General features: G+C 42.3%; 1 protein-coding gene across 1 annotated transcript in view; it reads right to left on the bottom strand.

Moving 5' to 3' along the window:
* LOC124881197 (filamin-C-like) overlaps positions 1 to 23,782 on the bottom strand; it is a 30,208-nt gene that overhangs the window by 2,952 nt on the left and 3,474 nt on the right. The window contains exons 2-41 of the mRNA XM_047386727.1: positions 22,975 to 23,223; positions 21,510 to 21,607; positions 20,384 to 20,534; positions 19,432 to 19,550; positions 19,249 to 19,326; positions 18,281 to 18,443; positions 17,985 to 18,185; positions 16,956 to 17,093; positions 16,685 to 16,811; positions 16,464 to 16,600; positions 14,542 to 14,735; positions 14,351 to 14,464; positions 14,091 to 14,234; positions 13,835 to 13,958; positions 13,409 to 13,569; positions 13,218 to 13,308; positions 12,957 to 13,126; positions 12,756 to 12,873; positions 12,409 to 12,671; positions 11,129 to 11,726; positions 10,778 to 10,951; positions 9,918 to 10,080; positions 8,709 to 9,037; positions 7,558 to 7,681; positions 7,219 to 7,375; positions 6,947 to 7,136; positions 6,837 to 6,860; positions 6,479 to 6,720; positions 6,297 to 6,396; positions 6,076 to 6,216; positions 5,836 to 5,964; positions 5,566 to 5,739; positions 5,282 to 5,446; positions 4,680 to 4,883; positions 4,454 to 4,606; positions 3,925 to 4,047; positions 3,558 to 3,806; positions 3,209 to 3,478; positions 1,902 to 2,039; positions 1,641 to 1,756 (exon numbers count right to left, since the gene is read on the bottom strand). Of these exons, the coding sequence (XP_047242683.1) occupies positions 1,641 to 1,756; positions 1,902 to 2,039; positions 3,209 to 3,478; positions 3,558 to 3,806; positions 3,925 to 4,047; positions 4,454 to 4,606; positions 4,680 to 4,883; positions 5,282 to 5,446; positions 5,566 to 5,739; positions 5,836 to 5,964; positions 6,076 to 6,216; positions 6,297 to 6,396; positions 6,479 to 6,720; positions 6,837 to 6,860; positions 6,947 to 7,136; positions 7,219 to 7,375; positions 7,558 to 7,681; positions 8,709 to 9,037; positions 9,918 to 10,080; positions 10,778 to 10,951; positions 11,129 to 11,726; positions 12,409 to 12,671; positions 12,756 to 12,873; positions 12,957 to 13,126; positions 13,218 to 13,308; positions 13,409 to 13,569; positions 13,835 to 13,958; positions 14,091 to 14,234; positions 14,351 to 14,464; positions 14,542 to 14,735; positions 16,464 to 16,600; positions 16,685 to 16,811; positions 16,956 to 17,093; positions 17,985 to 18,185; positions 18,281 to 18,443; positions 19,249 to 19,326; positions 19,432 to 19,550; positions 20,384 to 20,534; positions 21,510 to 21,607; positions 22,975 to 23,223 (6,803 nt within the window). The remainder of the gene's footprint in view (positions 1 to 1,640; positions 1,757 to 1,901; positions 2,040 to 3,208; positions 3,479 to 3,557; positions 3,807 to 3,924; positions 4,048 to 4,453; positions 4,607 to 4,679; positions 4,884 to 5,281; positions 5,447 to 5,565; positions 5,740 to 5,835; positions 5,965 to 6,075; positions 6,217 to 6,296; positions 6,397 to 6,478; positions 6,721 to 6,836; positions 6,861 to 6,946; positions 7,137 to 7,218; positions 7,376 to 7,557; positions 7,682 to 8,708; positions 9,038 to 9,917; positions 10,081 to 10,777; positions 10,952 to 11,128; positions 11,727 to 12,408; positions 12,672 to 12,755; positions 12,874 to 12,956; positions 13,127 to 13,217; positions 13,309 to 13,408; positions 13,570 to 13,834; positions 13,959 to 14,090; positions 14,235 to 14,350; positions 14,465 to 14,541; positions 14,736 to 16,463; positions 16,601 to 16,684; positions 16,812 to 16,955; positions 17,094 to 17,984; positions 18,186 to 18,280; positions 18,444 to 19,248; positions 19,327 to 19,431; positions 19,551 to 20,383; positions 20,535 to 21,509; positions 21,608 to 22,974; positions 23,224 to 23,782) is intronic.

Raw genomic sequence — 23,782 nt, 5'->3', positions numbered from 1 at the left:
AATGTCCCTTAGCCAGCTGTTGAGAAACCACACACACACTGCTGGAATAATTCTTGCTTTTGGATTTGTGTCTAGGATCTTAGTCCTGTTGGAACACCAAACTGCATTGAGCTTCAGGCATCTGACCCAAATTATTCCCAGATCAAATAAAAGTGGTTTTATTGTGCAGGAACTACACAGGAACCACCATGATTCAAGCCAATCATAAACTGAAAGCTGATGGAACGGCAACATCACTGTCCACAATGAAGCCAGTTTAACACTGATATGGCCTGAGAGGGTGGCGCCCAAGAAGGAAGACCCTTTTCTAAAATGGTTCTCTGACATCTGCAGCTGCTGACAGGGACAAGCTTTATGCCTTCTGGAGGCAAAGAATAAGCTGTTTGGCCAAGGAAGGAGACATTGTGAGGCTTTCAAACCAAAGAACAGCGTACCAATTGTCAAGCATGGTGGTGGGAGCATCGTGCTCAGGGTCTATTTAGTTATCAGTGCTACTATTGTATTGCAAAAAGTGGGAGGTATTTTAAAGATTGACGAATACCTTAAAGTTGTTCAACAAATATATAGTTGAAATTTTGATAAAAGCTGGTGTTCCAGCAGTACAATGATCCAAAACAGCCGTTGTGCCCAGTTTCATCAAGGGTAACAAGCATAAAACCTCTGAAGCGTTCCCGAACTTTACCCTATTGAACATTTTGGGACTGGGCCTGAAAGCGTAATCTGAGCCAAGAAACAAACCAATTTAAATAAACTCCACAATTTCTGATAAGAAAAGTGGTCAAAATTCCAGACAGTAAAAGAAAACCCAAAATTAATATCTCGTTCATGTCCGTGATAACTGTATTTGAACCTCTTATAGGGACTGAATGTGCCCACACCTGGAGGGACACAACCTGTATGACTCATCATCTCTAAAAGGTCAGACCAAGTTACTGGGTATTAGAGGCAAAACAAGTTAGAGTTTACATCAAGGTGTTGCCCCATAAAGCAAACAACAGCTCTGATCAGACACAGATAATATGATTTCTAAAACACTTCAGAGGCACTTCAACCGGCTTCTGGTGAACAAAAGAGCTCTGAAGAGTTATTCAGATAACTAAAAACCCATGCTTTTAGCTTTACTCGTACTTGTCGTCTTCCGCTTATCCAGGACCGGGTCGCGGGGGCAGCAGACTCAGGAAAGACACCCAGACATCCCTCTCCCCCAGCTCCTCCGGGGGGGGGGAGCCCTTTTAGCTTTATGCTAGCATATAAAATAAACACCCCTCTGTGATGGAGGTAAACTTGTAAACTGCCGCAGGAATATTGATCTTACGCTCCTTGTTTTGCTGCCTCTCCAAGAGAAATAGACTAACCGAGAGCTCACATAGCACAGCTTGTGTTGCCCCACATTAGCAAGGGACAGTTAATCCAGCTCTTCATCGTTGGCCAGCATTGCAGTATTAAAGTTATGCATGCTGCTCCAACACTGGCATTCAATTACACTTCAAGGACAAAGTGCTATTAGACAGAAATATGCACCACAATCATAGCTGCCATCTGCTGTTTAGCTCTTATATTTTGCATATGTGTATATTTTATGTGGTAAGAATTAATTTGATTGTTATCAACAGTGTGTGTGTGTGTGTGTGTGTGTGCACCTGAAGGCTTGTCACAGTGAGCCTGCGGGCCTCGTCTGATAGTGTAGCGATTGGAACGATGAACGGGCTGTCAGGGATGTGCTCGTTGTTGAATTTGATTGACACCTCATAGTCACCTGGGGAAGCAGACATGTTATTTACTTTCACAATCAAGTGAACTGCAGGGAAGCGGAGGGAAAACAGCTGGAGAGCCAACTGGTAAAGAGACAAAAATAAACAGGCAAAGCATTCAAAAGAGGAGCGTTCCACAGGAGTTCTTACCTGGCTCCTTCACTATGTATGATACGCCGCAGGAGCCGTCTTTCCTATCCTCAAAGGAGATTTCAGCCTTGCTTGGTCCTTCGACGGCAATGGACAGGCCACCAGCTCCTGCCTCACGAGTCCAGATACTAAATTCAGCTAATTCAAGGAAACCAGAGGAAGGTTAGAGAAGAAATCCCCTAAAATATCCATCTCTATTTGTCACGGTTGCATCTCAACATATTAGAATATTACTGAGATGTTCATTTATTTCAGTAATTCAATTATAAAAGAGCAATTCATATAAAGTAAATTCACAAAAAAATACATATTTTACATGCTTGTTTCTGTTCATTTTTATAATTATGGCTTACAGCAAATGAAATCGCAAAAATTACTTTCTCAGAAAATTAGAATATTACATAAAACCAACAAGAAATAATTTTTATTACTTCACAAAGAGAATAATAAATAATTCCTATGATAGCTAACTGTTTCCAGACTGCTGTATCCAAGCATAGTTATAAAAAATTAAGTGGAAGGAAAATGTAGATGCACATGTAAATGTACTACATAAGACCCAAAAAACATTTAACACATAAATGCCAGCCTACTGTAACATATGCTCAGGTACTATACAGTATATGCACTCAGTGCTTCTTTTGCATGAATAACTGTATCAGTGCAGCATGTCATGAAGGTAATCACCTTGGGGCTCTGCCGAGGTGTTAACTTTACTTTAATAGAGGCCTTCAGCTTGTCTGCTTTATTGCTTCTGATGTCTCTTATCTTCCTCTTGACAATAGTCAACAGATTATTAATGAGGTTTTGTCAAACCAAGCACAGTGTTCACAGTGATACCATGGTCATTGAACCAGGTGTTGGTACTTTCTGTAGTGTGGCCAGGTGCCTGTAGGAAAATGAAATTAAACTTCACACTGAACCTTAAGCATCTTGGATTCTGTGCCTCTCCACTCTTCCTTCATATTCTGGAACCTCAATCTTTAATTGGAAGACATTTAATTTCCTTCCACTCAACTTTCCTTTACTGTGATACAGCTTACCCCCCGATGACTGTCTGCTAAACAGATACTGCGACCCCTTAAAGTGTAGGCCATAAAATATCTGTATTAAAAATAATTTTTCTCTGATCCTATGTATATACTGTAATATCCTGAGAAAGTGAATTTTGGGTTGCAGAAGTGGTGACCCATAATCATCTAATTTAACCGAAATAAGAGCTTAAATCCTATCAATCTTTGTGTTTGATGATATTCTTATATACTGAGATGCACTTGTGTAAGGAAAAAATATAATTTCTGTCTTACATGGTGCTCCGGCCACGCCTCTTTCAAGTCCTGGACCTCCTGCACGGACCTTGTGGGCCCCGCCTTCACCCATGGGCCCCACAGTGAACTGGAAAGGGCTCCCAGGCACATGCTGGCCCCTGTACTTGACGTTCACCGTGTGAGGTCCGATCTCCTGGGGTATGAAGCGGACGCTGTAGGTGCTGCTTCCTCCATCCACAATGTCTGCATCCACTGTTTTCCCACTGGGGCTCGTCACCTGAGCTGTCATGGCCTGGGAGCCGCTCTCAGCTGCAAGGTCAAACCAAGATTAGAAGCCATCAAGATTTTCACACAAGATAATTTGGCCTAATTACACAATCTGACTTACACTCAGGTCTGGCAGTGATGCCAGCAAAGCTGCTGAGGCTCTCTCTGCCCAGAAAGTCTCCAAACACATCTCTGAAAGGACTTCCTCCTCCTCCCACCTGGGTGCTCTCCTCCACCCGCACCTCCCTCTTGGTCTCCCCGCCACGGGTCTTGCTGATCTCCGTGCGCTCGGTGCGAGTGTACGTGTGGCTGCTGCGGGTGAACGTCCTGGTTAGCCTTTCCTGAGCGGAAACCATCTGGAACCAGTTTCCTGCAGAAAAGAAGCAGCGGTGAGAATACAGATGTAAGAGTGTGCGCCGTTGGTTTCATTTATTTTAAAGCGGTCAACCGCTGCTCCTGAACCATTTCTGACGGCCTGATGTACTCACCAGGGATCTTGAGGTTAAGGCCGCAAGTGCTGCCCACTGAGGCAATAGACGAAGCCTGTCTCTTCCTGGTAATACTCTCCTTAATTCTACCTTCTCCAGTCACCTTCACTATGAAAGGACTTCCTATAAAAAACACGTACAAAAATTTTGATTTTGAAGGAAATGAATTTTATATACTTATTCATTCATTTATTATTCTAGTATATAAAAATGCCCTTTTGTTTTTTATGTTTATGCTAATTTTTAACATTAAATATGTATCATATATCATAACTAATACTATAGCCAATAATATTATACTTTTAAACTGACTCTAAGCAGACAACAACACAATAAAACAAGCAGTGTTTTCATTATAATATAAGGAAATATATAATTCCTTATAATTCCTTATAATAATGCAACCAAATATGGTCTAGTTAATATGTCTACATGATTAGTTTTGCTTTTTTGTATTTTATTTTTCTGTTCACACTTCTTGTCCCTTTTTTTCACTAAATAAAGAACTCAAATAAGATTTAGTTCTAACCTGGGATGTGCTTTTCAGCAAACTTGATGTTTACAATGTAACTCCCAGGTTCTGTTGGGCAGTAGGTCACTCTGCACGTCCCATCCTCTACATCTTCACAGTTTATATCCACTTTGCTAGGACCCTCAATTGACAATGCCAGACCACCGTAACCTTGTGCACAAACAGAATGAATTATCGAGTTTCGTCCAGACGTCTGCAAATAGGTGGAACGCCGAAAACTCACCAGCATTCCTCGTGTCCACAAAAAATTCAGCCATTTCGGAAGTGTGCGCCTCGACGAGCCCTTTGCCGAAGGCTTTCACCCGGCTGGCCTCGCCAATCTCCGACTGGCCGACCATTATTTTGAAGGGGCTGTTTGCCACGTGCATCCCATTCTTCCTCACGCTCACTTCATGTTCCCCAACCTCTTTCGGGGTGAAAGAGATGCCTGTTGTTGCAAAATAGGCGAAAAGAAGAAACAAATTCAAAATTAAGATAAAAAAAAAGGAGAAAATGCCATTGCCTTGTAAATGACCACAGATTTAAACAAACCCTCTTGTGTAGGTATTTTATGAGATAGAGTAACGCAAAGCTGTGTGTAAGTGTGAAGTGAAAAAAAATGCTTTTAGATTTCCTTTAGAAATAAAAACCTGAAAAGGTTTGTATTCCAACATGTTATTGATCTAAATCATTTAATTGTAGCTCTGACTGTATGTTGTCCTGGTGGAAGCTAAACCTGGTCTAAAGTATTTGATAGCCTTCATACCTAAAGCATAAATCCACCATTGACTGCTTTATAAATGATCTGTTCTTCTTGTACTGTACAGTTTCCTGTAATCCTCTCACCTAGGTGTCTGTTGGGCAGTCTTTTGAGCAGGCAGGGCTCCTCATTGCCTGATGGAGCTCTGATGCTGGCAGTCAGGGAGCTCAGATCAGTCTCTGCGATCTTCAAGGAGACATCGGCAGAGGTGCCAACATTGAGCTGGGATGTTCTCGTTATGGTGTCATCCCCTGACATAAAAAAAAAGAAAAACGATATTTCAGATGTTTTTCTTCCCCTGAATCCAGTATACAGTAGTTTACTTTCAGTTGGCGAAACATCTGGCTGCAAAACACACGTGTTTCCTCACCAGTGATCTTAGCAGTAAAGGGGCTGCCAGAAATGTGCTTGTTGTCAAACTTCACAATGATGTTGTAGTCTCCTGGAGCTGTGGGCAGGTAGGACACAGTGCAAGTGCCGTCTTTGTTGTCTTTACAGGTGATCTCAGCTTTAGAGGGACCCTCAACTGCAAGTGACAGACCACCTGTTTGAAAGAGAGAACAGTTCAGATTCACGGCTCACAGCTGTTAAAATCATGTAAAATATTCTAAAAAGACATTTGAAGATGCCTCATTGTCACCTTCTCCTGCATTCTTAGTAACCACAGTGAACGTGGCAGCTCTGTTGACCATTCCGTAACTCAGACCTGGACCATAAGCAGTCACCACTCCGCTGTTCACAGCATCCACGTAGAACTGCAGAGGGCTGCCTATAGAGAGCAAGTGGAAAAAAACAATTAGTCTGATCATACTGTGGGACTTGTTTCCATTTATTGGATTTGAAATACATAATCAGAGCAAAAGGGCCACAAAAAGATGACCTGGAATGTGGTTTCCGTCGTATTTGATGTCCATCTCATGCAGACCCCTCTCTGTGGGCTGGTACTTGATCGTGATAGTGCCATCCTTATTGTCGGTGATGTGTGGGCGGGCGGTCTTGCCAGAAGGCATCCGCACCTCTCCTGAAGTCATAGAGAGTTTAAATATCAGTGACCTAGATAAAGGACACATATTGCAGGTTTTCTAAATGTGTTAGTCTCACCTGTGATCTCTCCTTGCTGTGGCGTGAACGGCACCAGGAAGTTAACTGGACGAAAGAGAGGATCCACCGGGTCACGGGGAACCACTGGCTCATTTGAGGCCTGACAGAGTAAAAATATAGTTTTAATGTAAGAGCTTGCAGAGCACAATTCTGTAGCAACTTCTTGATAATCCTGTACTCACCACTACATGGAAGGGGCTCTTTGGGATGTTCTCCCCCCCAAAGCGGATTGTAATGACATACTTCCCAGGTTCGGGAGCCGTGTAGTAAATGTCAAAGGTACCATCGTGATTCTCCACCACATCCATGTCCAACTCCATCCCCTGTGGGGTCAGGACTTTACAGGTAACTTTGCCTTTTCCGGCTGCTTTGGCATCCACCGTGATGACTGTATCTTCAGAGGTCTGCAGCTTCTGAAGACTCGCTGTTAGGGGCAGAGATGGAAGAGGAACATAATATAAACTTTGCTTCAGCAATTAATATATCTGAACTATAATGTAATTTAGCTCAATAGAAAAGGATATTGTCTCTGTAACTCACACACTCCATGTCCTCCTATTGAAACTGCAAGTTAAAGGAGCAAATAAATATGAGCAAAATGATCATCTTTTGTCATTAGAGTTATTACAGATGCAGCACAGCTTTCTTACCTGTAAGGCAACACTTGCTGGCATCCCCTGTGGGAAGTGACTGGATTCGATATGGAGAGTAAGGAATCTCATCTCCTCCGTATTTGATGGTGATTGTGTAAGGGCCTGTAGAATCAGGAACATAGGACACAGTGTAGGTCCCGTCTCTGTTGTCTTGGATGGTTGCGTTCTTTGGCTTGCCCTCTGGGTCCTGTGAATAATATGCAAATTAAGTTTATTAAAGAGAGAAGCTTATGGCTCAGATTATTACCGCACATGGCAGCTGAGCTCACCAGAATCTGCACAGTGAGCAGTCCCTCTCCAGCATCCCGGGCATCAATCGTAAACTCAACAGGCAGGCTGGCAGACACTCCTTTGGTGTCTAGACCAGGGCCACTGGCACGGACCTTGCTGGCATCGTGCCCAGGCTGAGACATTACCTTGAATGGGCTGTTAAAGGGGAGAGATATTATAGAGCGTCTCAGACAAAAGAGAAATAAGGACAGAAAAATTGCTGAAGCGCACGTTCTTTTTCTTAAATGCAGGCAGGGAGGGCTTTAATTAAGACGTATCTGAACATACGGCCTAGTTGGGTGTTTTTTTTTTTTAAACTAATTAATCTTATACTGAACCTGTGTGGAACTTCCTGATCTGCATATTTAACAGCTACAGTATAGGGGCCATCCTGCGCTGGGGTGTAGTGAACTGTGTGGGTGCCATCGCCGTTATTCTTCACACCTACTGGCTCCACAGTGCCTGTAAACACACGAGAAATATTTCATGCTTAATTCCTTTTATCAAGCAGTGTGTAAAAGGTTGAAGGAATAATTCAGACTTGATTAGCAGGAATCCAGATAAGTTGGTCCCAGGCGCTGAAGCTAACGGCTAGTCTGAGACGCACCAAGACCAAAGTGGAGATCCACTTTTTAATATGTTTTGTTTATTAAATTAATGAAGTAATTGGTTAGTTTTATTGAATTTTTAATTTGATCTTATTGCCTTTACAATGATAACTAATAAAATATACATTAATTAATATAAATCTTTTTTATCTAGTTTTTAGCCTGTTTTTGGTTTCATGGTATATTCAATTTTATTTTGTGACTTATCTGTATTTCTTTTTTGGTTAAACTACATTATTTTGTATTTTAGAATTCCAGAATTGTAATGTTTTTACACTGTTTAAATCTGCCTCTGGTATTTCCTCACTTATGATTATGGTTATATTTTACATGACATTTTATTGTAGTTGTCTAAAGTCTTATTTACTCTATTTTGCATTTTTTGGCGTGCTTGTTTCTAGTTTGAACTTTTTATTACACTGGACTGTACAAAAAGTGCTCAGTCTTAATTAATTTATTACACTGAAACTTGAAACAGGTACTGAGGAGAGGACATATAAAATGCTTCGATCACATTAATTGTCTGACAGAAGAATAAAGTAGTGTAAAAAGCAAGCTTTACATGTTTGGTTATCACTAAGTCTTTCACAGGGAAGAACATTTGTGGTGCACCTCCCAATGTTAACATGAGAAAAGGTTCATTATTATATAAACTGTTATGACGTTTTTGAGATAAAAGATGTTCTAACACAGTCCAAGTCCACCATGGTCTCAAACTAGATGTTAGCTTCAGCCTCCAAGAGCAGCCAATATGGATAAATAAGAACACCTAAGAGTTATCTGGTGTAGGTAAGATATTAATGGCTTATAACCTTTTCACAGAACCTCACATAATTTCTGAAGTATCACTTTTAAGTATTTTTTCTTAACCTAATTCTTACCTGTTGGTCCATAAAGTTTGACATCCAGTGGGGCCTGTCCAGCCTGGGTACAGTCTACTGTGAAAGTCTGAGGAACGTGAGCCCTCACTCCAGCACCCAGACCTGGACCAGAGCATTTCACCTTGGTTGGGTCCACTGGGTTCTTCACCGGTACACGGAACGGACTGCCAGGGATCGGTTGCCCTCCATAGTTAATATTTACATCATAATCCCCAGGAGTAAAGGGGACATACTCCACGCTGCAGCTGCCATCTTTGTTGTCCTTACAGGATATTTTGGCCTCTGAGGCTCCCTCAATCGTCAGACCCAGGCCTCCTGTACCAGCACCCCTGAGAGACACAAGACAACATGTTTAATCTTTTCCTTTATCACACCTGCTTGTTTGCTCTCTAAATCCATTTTGTCTAATCCACTAAGGAAACAAAAGCTGAATCATCCCTGTTTGTTGCATCCCTGCTTAGGATTGTTTTGGGAGCTAAAGGGTCACTGGAATGTTCCCACCCTCTGTATAGGATCTGATTAATGGCTGCTGAATATATAGGGCTCTGAACATTGCCAGAGAATCCTAATGCCTTCAATGAGAACTTTTTGAACTTTAAAATGCTGTGGTGGTTTTTGATATGTAGTTGTCCAGGGCAGCATTCAAAAAGGGATGCACAAGCACCAGATAAAAAAAACGTCCTGTCAGTTGTGCCCTAAACACATTTTCTATTGCTTTTTTTGAATGGAGAGCTGGAGCCCCATAGATGTCCTCTACTTTCTGTCAAGAATAGGGAGACTGGGCTACGTGCTTTCTGAGGGATTGCACTACATTAGACCTAAAATAATTTCATGCATTTTAATGGGTTGGGGAGTGGGGTTGCAGGAGGGGTCGACCCAGGTGTAATGCCTACAAGAACCTCAGCTACACAAAAGGAACAGCAACATGAAAAGCAGAACCACCAGACTACTAAAAGGTTTCCACTTCATGATGTCAAAATACTAAACTACTCTTAAGATTTTGCAATTCATGTTACAGCATATACATTATTTTAAATGCTTTATCCATTTTGTGTTGCTATTGATTTAAGATTCCTATTAACTATATATTTAGTAATATTTCACAGTAACACATTATACATCCCAGATTAACTTCATCTTGTTTTGTTGTATGCTGTTTAGTATAAAAAAATATATTTCAAATGTCACCTTTGTGTGGTTAAACATTACCTGGTTTCCACTGTGAAGCAGTTGGGCCTGTTGGTTATTCCTCCCTCCAGACCTGGTCCAAATGCACGCACACGGGTCGGATCGCATCCTTCAACTACAAACACTCTGAAGGGGCTCTTAGGAACAGGCGCGCCATCGTACAGCACCTCAATTAGATGCATACCTGCGCACAAGTGAAAAATCTCAACAACTTTCTCATAACAGGTAAAAATATTCAGCTGTTGCACTCTTGCTGGTAATTATAGGCCAGCGAAAACTCCCTTATAGGGAGATAAACATCTGTTTATTTATGAAAGACGCTATCTGGAGTGCACACGCTCGGGTGAACATACAAGACGTTACATCTGTTCCCTATTCATTATTCTGTTACAACATTTTTCTGACAGAGCGCTCTCAGTAGGCCCATACGGCAGATTCCCAGCCACACTGCTACTGCATAAGAGGATGCCTGGTGAAACATAAGTGCTCTGTGATTTCTTTGCTTTGTGTTATAGGTCTCTATTAATATCCCCTCTGTCATTCCCTGTGTGCAGGCAGCCTTCAGCACACATACCTGCCTGGTTAAGAGCTTCTGTTCCACAGCACACTATTTATAAAGTAGAGCCTGTCTGCCTGATCTCTGCCCCCACATCATTGGTTGGCTGCATCATTCTGTATTAATACCCCTACCCCGCTTGGTTTGTCTTTATTCCCAAACAGCACCTAAAACAAGCACCTGTTAGTGGTTTTCCTGTCCATCTGTGTGAGCTCTTTTCTATCTAGATGAAATCCTCTGCATGATGTGGTATCTTAACAGATGTGTTTTACTCAACACAGTGAAATCATCCTATTAAAAATTCATGTCTTCTTTCTGCTCTTACCGTCCTCGAAGGCGGTGTACTCCACCCTGTGGGTGCCGTCTCCCTTGTCGGTGATGTAGGTGTCCGTGTTGGCGCCAGAGGGGTTGATGACATGAACCTTCACACGGCTGCCTCCAACCTTATTGAGGGCGCGCGCGTCGACAATGAAGTGGGTTGTGACTTCTCTGAGGACCCCTTAAAATACAAAAGCACTTCTGGTAATTTGCTGCAAAGCATCAAAAGGACTTAATAATGCTAAGTCATGATGCATCCTTACTCATATTGATTTAGACACAAAGCTGTGGCAATTCCACTGACATCATTTGCTTAGTGAGGTAGATTTCATTCGAATAACAAAGCTAATAATATTACCTCTTGGCTCCACTCCAGGCCCATAAACGTGAACCCCACTGGTGTCCACAGAAGGCTCCACTTGCAACACCTTTGGGAAGTAGGGTATAGCGTTCCCACCATACTTAATGGTGATGGTGTGCGTGCCGTGGAATGATGGGATGTATGTGACGGAGAAGGTCCCCTCTGATGTTTTCTGGATGTGCACCTCAGCCTTAACCCCGGTCTCAGACACAATCTCGATGGTGAGCTCCGCGTCGCCTGCTGTGGTGCAGTCCACAGTGAAGGTGGCTGGTTCACCTGCCTTGGCCTTCTCCAAGCCCGGCCCGCTAGCCGTTACCTTGCTGGGATCAAAAGCTGGGCGGATTGCGGCTTTGAAGGGAGAGCCAGGGATGTGCTTCTCAGCAAACAGGATGTTGATGGCATACTCGCCCGCCTCGGTGGGAATATATGACACTGAGCATGTGCCATCGCCATTGTCTTGGCACTCGATTTTTGCCTCGCAAGGACCCTCAACTGTCAGGCCAAGACCACCTGCACCAGCTCCTTTTGTATCAATGGTGAAGGGAGCTGGTTTACCCACAGTGCCGCCCTTTAGGCCTGGGCCAAAGGCTCGCACCTATAACATAACAGCCAAATCAGTTTGCAGAAGTTCTTTCTAAGCGAGGACCTAAATCTCAAAAGAATCTGAGTTCAAAGATGGGATTAAGTGTGGACATACAATGCCCTGCACAAGCATTCAAAAGTTACAACCACAAACTGTAATGCATAAAAACACGGCTGTTTGTTTTCACACAACACCTGCATTTCTACTAAGATTAAGTTACTTTTACTGATTAGGTCATGGAGTTCATTTAGGACATGGGTCTCCAACTCGTTCTCCAGAGCCATTGTCCTTCAACGTCTTGATACATCCCTGTACCAATACATCAGAATCAAATGAATGGCTTATTCCTTGGCCTTTGCAGAACTTAATGACATGCTAAGGAAGTCATTTGATTCAGGTGTGTTAAAGCAAATAATCCACAAGTAGCTCTCAAGAACAGGAGTTGGAGACCGCTGATTTAGCTATATCAGAGTAAAAGAGGCTGAATGAAAATAGATGCCATAATATAATTTTTTTATTAATAAACAAAATTAAAAACCATGTGTCATTAACCTTCCAATTCAATGTTATTTGCAAGTTTGTTTAAGTCTAGCATATTAAAGAGTGGGGTAGTAACATGACATAATGTGAAAAAGTTCAAGAGGGGTGAATACTTTTGCAAGGCATTGTACAAGCAGCTATAATAAACATTTACCTTTGAAGGATCTGCTGGCATGACGGCTTCAACCCCAAAGGGGCTTCCCATCACAGGGTTCCCATCATAGGTGACATCAACCTTGTACTGCCCCTCCTCCGGGGGAATGTACTTCACACTGTGAGTGCCTTTGGCTTTGTCTGACTCCAGCTTGCATGGGATTGGCCGGCCGGAGGGAGACGTCATCTTAACTCCTACGTTGCCTTGGCCGCCTGCTCCCTTCGTGTTAACAGCGAACTCCTGGTCCCTCCCAACCTCCACTTCTGCAAGTGAGAGTGCAGTGAAATACTTAACTACTACTGCTTAACATGGAGTGTGTGAAAGTGTATAATATGGATGTTACTTACTGGTTTCTAACCCTTCCACTTTCACTTTTCCAATATCCAAAGCTGGTGCCACTGTGAGGTGGAAGGGGCTTTTTGGGATTGGGTCTCCTCCGTGAGTCACAGAAATAGCCATGTTTCCCTGATTAAAAAGAGAAGAATCAATACTTACTAACACGAGGCGCAGTTATGAATAATAACTCGCCACACTGGAGCTCTCTGTACCTGTTGAAGGGCCGTGTACTTGACAGTGTAGGAGTAATCGTGGTTATCGATGATCTCAAAGTCACGAACCGCCTCTCCGGGGCCTGATGCTGTAAAATGGACCTCAGGCTTGGCTTTTCCAGCTCCCTTTGTGTAGATGGTGAAATGGGTTGGATTACCCACTTCCACACCTGAAACATTAAGCATTGTGTTAGTGCTGCTAGTCAGGTTTGGATGATTTCAGTGAGGATTACTGCAGAAAATCCAAATCAAAGATCTCACCTGTCTTGTTGAGTCCAGGACCTTCTGCTCTCACTTTGCCGGCATCATGGGAGGGGTCCACCTTAACTTTGAATGGACTGACAGGAATTTCCTAATAAAAGCATTAGAAATGGTCTAAATGTCGATATTTGGATAGATGGATGGATAGATGACAGCTCTCTCGCATGTCAAATACAAATAAACATTCCTACCTGGTCAGCAAACAACACCATTATGGTGTACCGGCCCGGACCAGGAGGAGTGTATTTGACAGTAAAGGTGTCATTGTCATTCTTGATGATGTCAAAGTCGATGTCAGCCTCTGCAGGTCCGACCACCCCCGGGGCACACTTGATTCCAATGCTGATGTCTCCTAATGGTGAATACAAACGAGTCCTGTTCACACATTTTATTCAAAAGAAGACAAATTAAAGAAGTCGCTGCCTTCCCTCAGGCTTTATTTTAGTTCAAATTAATTATTTCAATTAACTATGCAGAGATGCATGACAGATTCACCTTTTCTACTCCTTTTTGCTTTATTTTTGTTTTAAAATCACTGACTGGAGGAGATTATTCAGCCAACCAAAACCCAGAAGTGTCTTTTTTAACACTCACATCAGCTACTCATACACGCTCACCTTGGCCAGCCTCACTGCAGTCCACGGTGAAGTATGTTGGCTCGTTAGCTTTGAGCCCCGTCTTCTCCACTCCGGGCCCGTAGACCTTGACTTTGTCGGGATGAGAGCCCTCTCCAACCATCACCTAATGAATTCATAGTGTACTTAAAGAGAAGGCAGACCAGCTGAAGTCCTCTTATCTATATTTGGTGAAGTGTCATAACATTAGATTAATTTAATTTTGCATTCCGTATCCATGCCCGTGCATGTTTCTTACCCTGAAGGGGCTGTTGGGCACATTGACCTCCCCCCAGGTGATAATAATGGTGTGTTTTATGGGTTTGACGGGAGTGTAGGCACACACGAATGTGCTATCTCCCTTCTCGGTGATCTTGATGTGGAAGGCGCAACCTTCAGCGTCCTGGGCAGACACAAAATCCTTGCAGTTACTTCTGCTGTGTGCTGCCTCATGCAATATAATTGCCATATCTCTGTGTGTAAAAGAGAAAGCCTCTGTAAACATGTGCAACTCCATACCTGTGCATAGATCTTCAGGTGACCGTTCCCAGCCATGCAGGCATCAATGGTGAATTCAGTGGGTTTGTTTACGACGACCCCAGTTGGCTGCAAGCCTGGCCCATAGGCTTTTACCTGCAAATATTCTGTTTAGAAAATGGACAAGCAAATGTTCCTGAAATGTGTTTTTGATAGAAATGAATGGGAATTACCTTTTCTGGAAAAACATCGTTAACAGCAGGGAGAATGTGGGCCATGAAAGGGCTGTCCTTGATGTCTTCATCATCACAGATGACGTGGACAGCGTAGTCACCAGGCTCGGTGGGCCAGTAGCGCACATCGCAGGAGCCATCGCCCTTATCATCGCACTCGATTTTAGCCTGTGATGGGCCTTCGATGGAGAAGCCTGAGGAAGATTATCATTCAAATGCTGTAAAAAGCCTGGATTTTTTGCACAGTGCATAACAAGGCTATGCACACTAACTTTTTCACATGTTCCACATGCTTGTGTTAACCCTTGACAAACCCTAGGAGGATATTTATGGCGTAATGATTTTCTTATGCCCCTTGTTGAGATTTGAGGTTTAAGTATAGATTTCCTGTCAGCAGGATTCCCCACCTCTACAGATATCATGGGCTTTATAATGTTTTAGTAGGTGGGCAGTTGTCCAAAATACTGAGTACTAGCACTAACTGTACATCAATCTACAGATTAATGTGGGCAATAAGCTTCCAGGAAATCAAAATAATAAAAAAATAACAATTATAAGATGAATGCATATCATAAAAACAATATTCAGAGGATACAGCTTGATAATGATTCTTCATTCAATCCCTTTGGACTTTAATGGTTTGTAGATATACCATACTTCATTTTCAGATAATGGATTGAACTGACCTCTCCGATATATCCGAAGCTTGTGATGTGATGATTTATAACCTAATCCTACTTTAAACTTCTCCACATCTTTCTCTCTGATCTGTCTGCTGTGTTCCTTGTTCTTCATGATGTTGTTTGTTCTCTAATGGTATCTAACACACCTCTACAGTCTTCATAGAACAGCTGAATTTAGACTAAGATTAAATGCAAGCATGTGGAGTCTAGTTTCTGACTAGGAAGGTATATCATTTTTCTTGCATGTTGTTATCTATGCATGTGTTGTAGTAACAGAGTGTGAAAAGGTTTGAAGGATATGATACTTCTGTAATACCGTATTTTCCGCACTATAAGGCGCACTTAAAAACCATTAATTTTCTCAAAAAATGACAGTGCGCCTTGTAATCCGGAGCGCCTTATATATGGATCAATTGGTTAATTGGTTGATCCATACTGGTTGTACACGGCGCTCTGTCAAAATGTTTCAGTACGACTGGTAAACTACAAAGCCGCACCGCTTGCAGCATTACGGCTACCGTAGTCAGGGGTGTCGCCGAAGTAATAGCGGTAAACACCTGTACTGTGCTTACTCCTAGTCCAACACCACTTGTGTGTGTATAACGACCCCAAAATTGCCCCTTTCAAGAGACACGCTTACGATGCTGAGTTCAAACTCAAGGCTGTCAGCTACGCAGTCGAACATGGGAATAGAGCAGCAGCAAGAGAATTCAACAGTTAACGCTACTATATTGTGAATGTACTAACGTTTGATTTAGTGCATCAAACTGTTTCTTTTACGTGTTTACTGAATCAGGGAAAAGTTCCTTTTCACATTTTAACTAACGTTTGATTTCAACTTCAACTTCATAGACTCCAATGCATTCCTAACGTGCGGTTGGCTCTATTCAATAGATTTCTATGTAGAGGAGACCTTACCATGAGAGTGAATGGAGTTATCAGAACGCTGGTTTGTAGTGTATTAATAAAGTTTGACTGACTGACTTATCTGACTGTTTTGTTGACATTCTCTTTAGCACAGCTCCATCTAGTGGATGCATAATGCAACCCCAGTCAAACGTTTGACTGCAGTAGCTTCTATTCTATGCGCCTTATAATCCGGTGCGCCCTATATATGAAAAAAGTTCTAAAATAGGCCATTCATTGAAGGCGCGCCTTATAATCCGGTGCGCCTTATAGTGCGGAAAATACGGTACTCTAAAAGAGGCTTCACACATGTTTCAGTAGAAAAAGTCTTACCCAGAGTTCCAACTTCAGTGCCAATTGCCTCAACCACAAAATCAGCTGATTTTCCCACCATGCCAGTCTTCAGACCCGGGCCCCAGGCCCTCACCTTCTGAAATCCTGCTTCTTCGCCCACCTCCACTTCAAAGGGGCTGTGATGCACACAACAACATTATCTGTCATGAATCTGATTATAGATCAGCACAGAGCGCATGTAGGCGGTATTAAGATCCTACCTGCGCGCGATGGGCTGGCCTCCCCAGGTGATGTTCACTATGTATTTACCAGGCCTCTGGGGGTAATATTCACACTCGTACACTCCATTCCCAGGATCTCGCACTTTTACTTGCTCCTCTGCTCCACCTGAGGATGAACACAGAGGATCAGCACAGAGCTGTATGTTATGCAGATGTGAATAAAACATTCAGACACCAAGCTCAAACTACAGAAGACAGTAAAAAAAGAAAAGAAAGTGTGATGGAGAGAAGAGGAGTCTTGCTGACTCACTTGGTCCTTTGACAGAGACGTTCAGTGCCCCACTGCCAGCTCCTTTGGTGAAAACCTTAAAGTCTGCCACCTCCTTCACTCTCACGCCTTTAGGCTGGAGCCCTCTGCCAGTAGCTCTGCAAGCATTGGGGTTTATGGCTGAAAGGAAGAAATGTGAGAGAGACAATTATTTCCAGGAGGAAGAATGGGGACAGCAGTTTGACAGGATTGTTAGTATCCAAACCGAATTCAACGGAGAATCCTTAAACGCTGACAGACAAGAACCTAAAAATAACAATGATGCTTTCTTTGAACAGCACACTAGACTGAGTACACAATGTTGAGGGATAAACTGACGCATTACAGTGTAGAAAGGGGAGCATCTGACAACATTTCAGTCAGTCACTTGAAAATGTTGAAGGCAGGCTTTGAAAAGGACTGCTGGCTGATGCAAACTTCCGACATGATGGAAAACAAACATGTCAACAGCATAAGCGGAGATATTGAAACAAGGAAGAACAGACAAACGCAGCAAGTCACAGAAATGCAAACTCGGACACTCTATAAAACTATCTGCACAACATTGACTCTTTCTGAACAGAACTGAACCACCAAGCAGCAAGAAGACGGAACAGGCAAACCAAGCAAGGCAGTGCGCCGTGGCACCCTTAACTTTATGGAAAGCACAAAGTACAGAGCCTGGCATAGGAGGGATGGTGCTGGGATGGTTTGACAAGCCCCTCCTATCAGACGTATACTAACTTGGACGGCCAGGTTTTGGGGGAGGGGCCCCTTTCCCACCCCTTGTTCCAGGAGGGGTGCGCACTGACTGAGGAGCTATCTGCAGAGGAGCTCCTGCGGGAGGAGCAACTGCTGGAGCTAGAAATGACAGACAGTGAGGGTTACGAACTGTAAAGGAAGGGTTGGCTGTTTCCAGGGCAAAAACAAAGATGACGGCAAATTGTGACAGATAGATCGCCCTGACACCAGTATCCCGCTAAGAAATCTGATTTGTCTGACAGTTATTTGCAATCCAGACAGATGGCTCACCCTCCGCGATGTTGACATTGAAAGGGCTCTTGGGGATTTCTTGGCCTGCAAACAGCACGTGGATGTTGTGAGGCCCCTCCAGCACAGGGCGATAGGTGCAACGGAAAACACTGTCGCCCTTATTTTCCAGGATAAGCTCCACGATGTCTTTTTTACCCTGAGGATCAACGATGACCACACTGATGTCACCATGGCCAGCGCCTGAGTGTGCCAAAGACATATAGGGTAAGCAGCAAATAGGAAGGAAGGTTTTATCCACCAATTGTTCTAGTGCTAAAGTGTTCTTTAGTGGTCACCAGCTGTGTAGATGTCGAAGTAGGTTGGTTTGTTGGCCACGTTGCCTGTAGCATCCAAACCCGGGCCCCTGGCATGCACTTTGCTCGGGTCACCCATTGCTTTTGCCACATTCACAGAGTAAGGGCTCTTGTTGATGTCCTGACCTGCAAACAGCACCTTCACCTAAAGGTGAAGATGAAGAATCAGCAAATGTAAGACAAGTCTGAAGTCTAGTGGCTTATAGGGCACACATCAAAAAATGAAGGGAATATTCCTGACCCATTTAAGGTTTGATTTCCAAAAAACTTGTTCATTTTTGGCAAGATAAGGTCAGATTTAGGGGTGATAATTTATTAAACAGGTTTCCTACATGGCTAAAAATGTCTTCTCTACAGGATGTTACAAATGATTATTAAAAGAGCACTAAATCACAATTCTAACAGTTTTTCCTGAATCATTTTTATGTTTTATTTTATTTCCTGTTTGTGTAATTTATATTCCAAGTATGACATAAACACATATAACATTACACATATTGATATATTTCTGACCACATTTACATTTACATTTCAATCACATGAGAAAAAAAAATCATGAAACAGATATGCATTTATTTGATAAATTATCAATTTATTATGTTTATTATTTTTTATTTCAGATTTATTTTGCATACACTAAACATTGGCATTTTGGCATTACATAGCAATACTTAGCATTTTTTTATTTTTTTTTTATTATTGACATTGCTATTGTAACTGTAAAAAGCCATTTTATTATTTTGTATCATTGAATATTATATTATAATAATATTGCACTACTAAGATGATGATCATTATAAGAATATTGTTATTCTAATGATATAATAATAATCTTGTTTGTTGTCTTTTTGTGCATTTTATTGTCCTAAATAAATTACAATATTAAAAAATATGAATAAATATAACTAGTATATTAGTGAAAGTGATTTAGCTAGTTAGTTTGTTCTTACCTTGTGAACACCCTCCACTTTTGGAAGGTAAGTGACAGTGTAAGTCCCATTTTTATCCTTGTTGGGCTTCACTTTAGCCTGGAGAGTTAAAGCCAAAGATGTGTAAATTAAATCAGAAAGAAAGATGCTACAATACTATTATGTTAAGAGTTAGCTGAAACTATGTTAAGATTTATGACTTGCCTCTTCTTTGTGTCCTTCAGGATCCTCGACAAACACTAGAACTTCCCCACTGCCGGCCTCCAGTGTTTCCACTGTGAACACTGCGGGTTGCAGAACTTTGTTGCCATGAGGTTCGATACCTGTAATGTAACACGAGCCCTTGAACATTTCTATATTTTGACACAACTCGACCTCAAATTTCAGTGTACTTTGTCGGGATTTTATCTAACAGATGAACACGAAGTGGTGATTCTGAAGCAGAAAATGGTGCATGTGTAATTTGTGTGATTTATACTCATAATAAAAGCAGTTGTTCTGTACATCAATAAATAAACAGTATTACAAAGATGGTCAGATGAGACCCGGGTTTAACTTTTGGGCCTACACGCAAAAGGCAAAAATGTGGTTGGAAACTAACACTGAACACCATCCAAATGGTAAAATGCAGAGGTGGCAGCATCATCCTGTGGGACAATGAAGCTGGTCAGAGTTAAATGAAGGATCCTAAATAATAGGAAAAGCAGTTGGAGACTGTAGAAGACTTCAGACTGCGGTTCAGCTTTAATTAGGACAAAAATTCAAAATCCAGTTGTGAATCTGTGGCAAGACTTGGAAACTGATGTGAACATACACAATTTCCAATCTTTTTCAGACTGAGCTTGAACTATTTGTCAAAGAAAAAATTGATAGAGATTTCAGTCAGTAGATGCACAAAGAAGTAGAGACATACCCCAAAAGACCTGCCATTGTAACTGCAGTGACATTCAGTGATACAAATAAGTGTAGTAGTAGTTGTCAGGGGTGCTGAATATAAATATATGCCACACTTTTTAGGTTTTTATCTAAAATATGTTGATGTTTGACAGTGACAAAATATTGGATAAAATCAAGGGATCTGAAAATTTTTGAAAGACGATGTAAACATGACTGCTTTTATATCTATTGTGCTGGTTTTAAAGTCTAGGTTGCATACCTGGTCCGTAGGCTTTAACCTTGTCTGGGAAAAGCTGTTTGGGTTTAAGAGGAGCATTGGGTTTCAGTTTGGCCTTGGGGAACTGAGACAGGTATGTCATCACCGAATGCTCGTCCACATCAGGGTCCACGATTTCCTCAGGGGCAATCACCTAAAAACCAAAATGCGTTGTAGGGGTTAATCGTTCAAACTGACCATGTTATTTCTAAGGAAAAACATGTTCTGGTATGAATTAAAAATAAGCAAATGAAAACGTTCTTAAATTAACTGTATGTCATTTTCGACAAGGGTGTGGATTATTCTTTCTGCATAATAGAATTGGATTTAAGGATTAAATATATTTGTTCCCTCTACATCTGACTTCTCTCTCTAAAGGCACTTGTTTGTCTGTGTATCACACAGTGGCACAAAGCCACGCTTCACAACGGTTAAATTTAACCTTAGGAGAACAGGCTTAAGCCCACCATGGGATATTTTATCCTTAGCCAGACCTCTCCCCACATCTACTTAACAACACCACACTGGATTCCAGCCTCCACCCACCCCAAGGTCTGCAGAGCCACGACGTTACACCCCTGGCTATCTGACAAATGCAAATACTCGTTGAGAGATAGATAACAGCGTCTCTTAGAAAAACAAGTAAACAACCCACATGGTACCCATTGTTATTCTGGGGAGCACTTACATGTACATGTTTTAGGCGCTGGCATGTAGCGTGTTTAGAAATCTCACAAGAAATTCAGAAATTTTACCAATTAAAACACAATCCCTAAGTGAAAGGTACAAAAAAGAAGGAAGTCGAGAGAAAAAAATAAAATAAAACTCTGAGCTGGGTAATAAATATTTCATGTCGTCCTCCAGTATGATATCCTGGGAAAACCCTAGACTCAGACATAATTCTGTTTTTAATTTATTACTTTTTTTAATTAAATGTGTCTCAGTGATGTATGCATATGCAACTATTGGCTGCTTTGAGTTGATTTGTGCATATTCTGTGATTTAATTCTTGACTTTAAGAGAACAAAACAAACATCCTTGCTTCTGCTTGTTGTTCTTTAATGAGATCACGTTCAACCAGCCGAGCTGCAAGCTGCACTCTGGGCCTGGCGTCTGAATTTGATCTTACCTGTGGCACACCCAGCCAGTCGTCGGCCTGTTGCATGGCTTCTCTGGCATTCTGCACTGGCTTATTTGGATCCCATTCTGCCCAGTCGGGACACAGACCTAGCAGGAACGCAAAGAGCCTAATTAGAAAAAGGGTGCACTGGTCTAATGTAGGCAGGGCTAGACAGCAGCCGCTATAAAAAGACCACTTAGGCTGTCAGTGCTATCTCTGCAGCGCTTCTAACTGCAAAACCGCCTGACCTTACCCACGCTGCTCTGCTTCAACCGATTCTGTATGTGTGACAGCGGATGTCTTTATCGAGCATTCACAAGAGGCAGCTTGGACACAGAGCGGTGCTCTCGCTGTGGTAGAGCCTCGCATGCTGTGGGCTGCTAATGCCTAAATTGGATTAGTGCTTGCAATGGAGTGGTCACTCACTCAGAAGATCCGTGGAAGTACACCACAGAATGCTCTGATCTAATCAACAGTGACATAGAACCACTGAACACACAGATTTCTTTTAAAAAATGAGTGCATATTGTATAGCTGAACACATAACATACAAAAGCACTGCATATGCTAAAAAATTATCTGCCCAGACGGTCTGTTTTGTCGTTGCCTGGTTGCTGAACCTGTTTTAAAAACTTTGAGTTAAGGCAGAACAGGAAGGAAGGAAGGAAGGACGGAAGGAATTATCCATCCTTTAGATGCTAGTATAGGGTCAATAAGGTCAGGGAGTGCAAATATTTTTTCCATTAGTTATTTTTTCCACACTTATAAAGACCCGCAAAATATTTGGGAAATACACAGTGTTCCAGACTTTTGCAGACAATGTAGGAACCCTGTACAGAACACAGCTACTTCTCATCTTGTCTCATCTGCAGTTTAGCAACAGCAGATGAGACAAAAGGGACCTTGTATGGTCATTGTAGCAGCACAGTGTTTAAAAGATGCATCTCCTCAGATCAATGGCTCATCTAAACAAAGTCAAACACGGTGTTCCACACTTGTTACTCCCCCACTTTTCCCTCAGTGAAGCAAACCTGAGGGAGGACTTACTCTTTAACATTCATTGTTGGAGGCAAAAGCCTCAGCTGGCTGTGGATCAACCCAGGGTCTTGTGGTCATTGAATATGAGGCTTAGGCAACTCCTTATGACAGATTACCTGCATTTTGTTGCAGTCAACCCCCCCCCCCCCAAATGGAAGAGGAGGAATGGTGCCCAAAATTGGGGGTGTTGTGTAGGCCAGGCTTGGGACAGCTGGCAGGGATGCTCTCACACACAATCAAAAATCTTCTTTTTAATGTAATGAAACTAAAACTAAAAATAGACATTCTATGGCGATCATATTAAATGGTGATCAGTGATTGCCTGTTTTTAAAGAGACCTGAGAGATCCCAAAGTGGGGTTAAAGGAGCTAAAGACAACTGCACTGTACATATTCTGACTCAGCATTTCCAGCAGTCACTGCTGCGAGCTCCTTACCCGGGGCGCAGTTGTCCACTAGGGCTCCTAGGGCTTTCCCGTCTCGCCAATCGCGGTTGAAGTTGTTGATGGGCAGCTGGGGCACCTTGTTCTGAATCCAGCCCAACAGGCGCTGCTTGGGGGTCAACTTCTTGGTCTCCTCGTCGTCTTCGTCGTCCCACATTGGCATTGAGATGGAGTAGTGGAGGATGAGCGTCCATATGAGACCCAGAATGAGCTTTAGATTCCCATCCACAATGGCTTTGCTATCTGTAGTCAGACAGCAGAGATAATTTAGTAGAGGAGGTGTTTAAACAATCAAAATTTTGGATGATCAAACATATTTAAAGTATTTAATGCAATTTTCCTGTAATTTTATTTGTATTTTTTCAAAAAGCCTCTTCCTTGCGGTTCTTCAGACATGACCAGGCTATTTTAAGGACAAAATGATGACTGCCTGCTAAGGAGTAAAGAATGTAGCACTCCTCGCAGCTTTCTCCCCCCAAGCCCCTTTTCTCCAAGACAGCTGTCTGGCTGAGGACCTTCTGACAGTTTGTCATGCAGCCACAATGGTCCACTCTGAACGCAGTGACAGCTGAGGATGTGTGGAGAAATGGATCCCCTCTGCATAAATGCCACTTGGATTTCAATTACCTCCCTAAAGTTGCTGGGCCAGAGAGTGATAAATCAAATAGGTGTAGATTAGAGCCCCCTCACAGTGTGCACGTAGCTCTTTTCCTGAAGTTCTCAGAGGGGAAAAAGTTTGTCAGATAAGCTGGTTAAGATCTGCTCAGATGCTGAAATTCAACGATTTAAGCCTGACATTTAC

Source organism: Girardinichthys multiradiatus, chromosome 2 (genome assembly GCF_021462225.1).
Source record: "Girardinichthys multiradiatus isolate DD_20200921_A chromosome 2, DD_fGirMul_XY1, whole genome shotgun sequence".
NCBI lineage: Eukaryota > Metazoa > Chordata > Actinopteri > Cyprinodontiformes > Goodeidae > Girardinichthys > Girardinichthys multiradiatus.
Note: the sequence above shows the minus strand (reverse complement) of the source record. Positions and strands in the feature narration are given on the sequence as shown.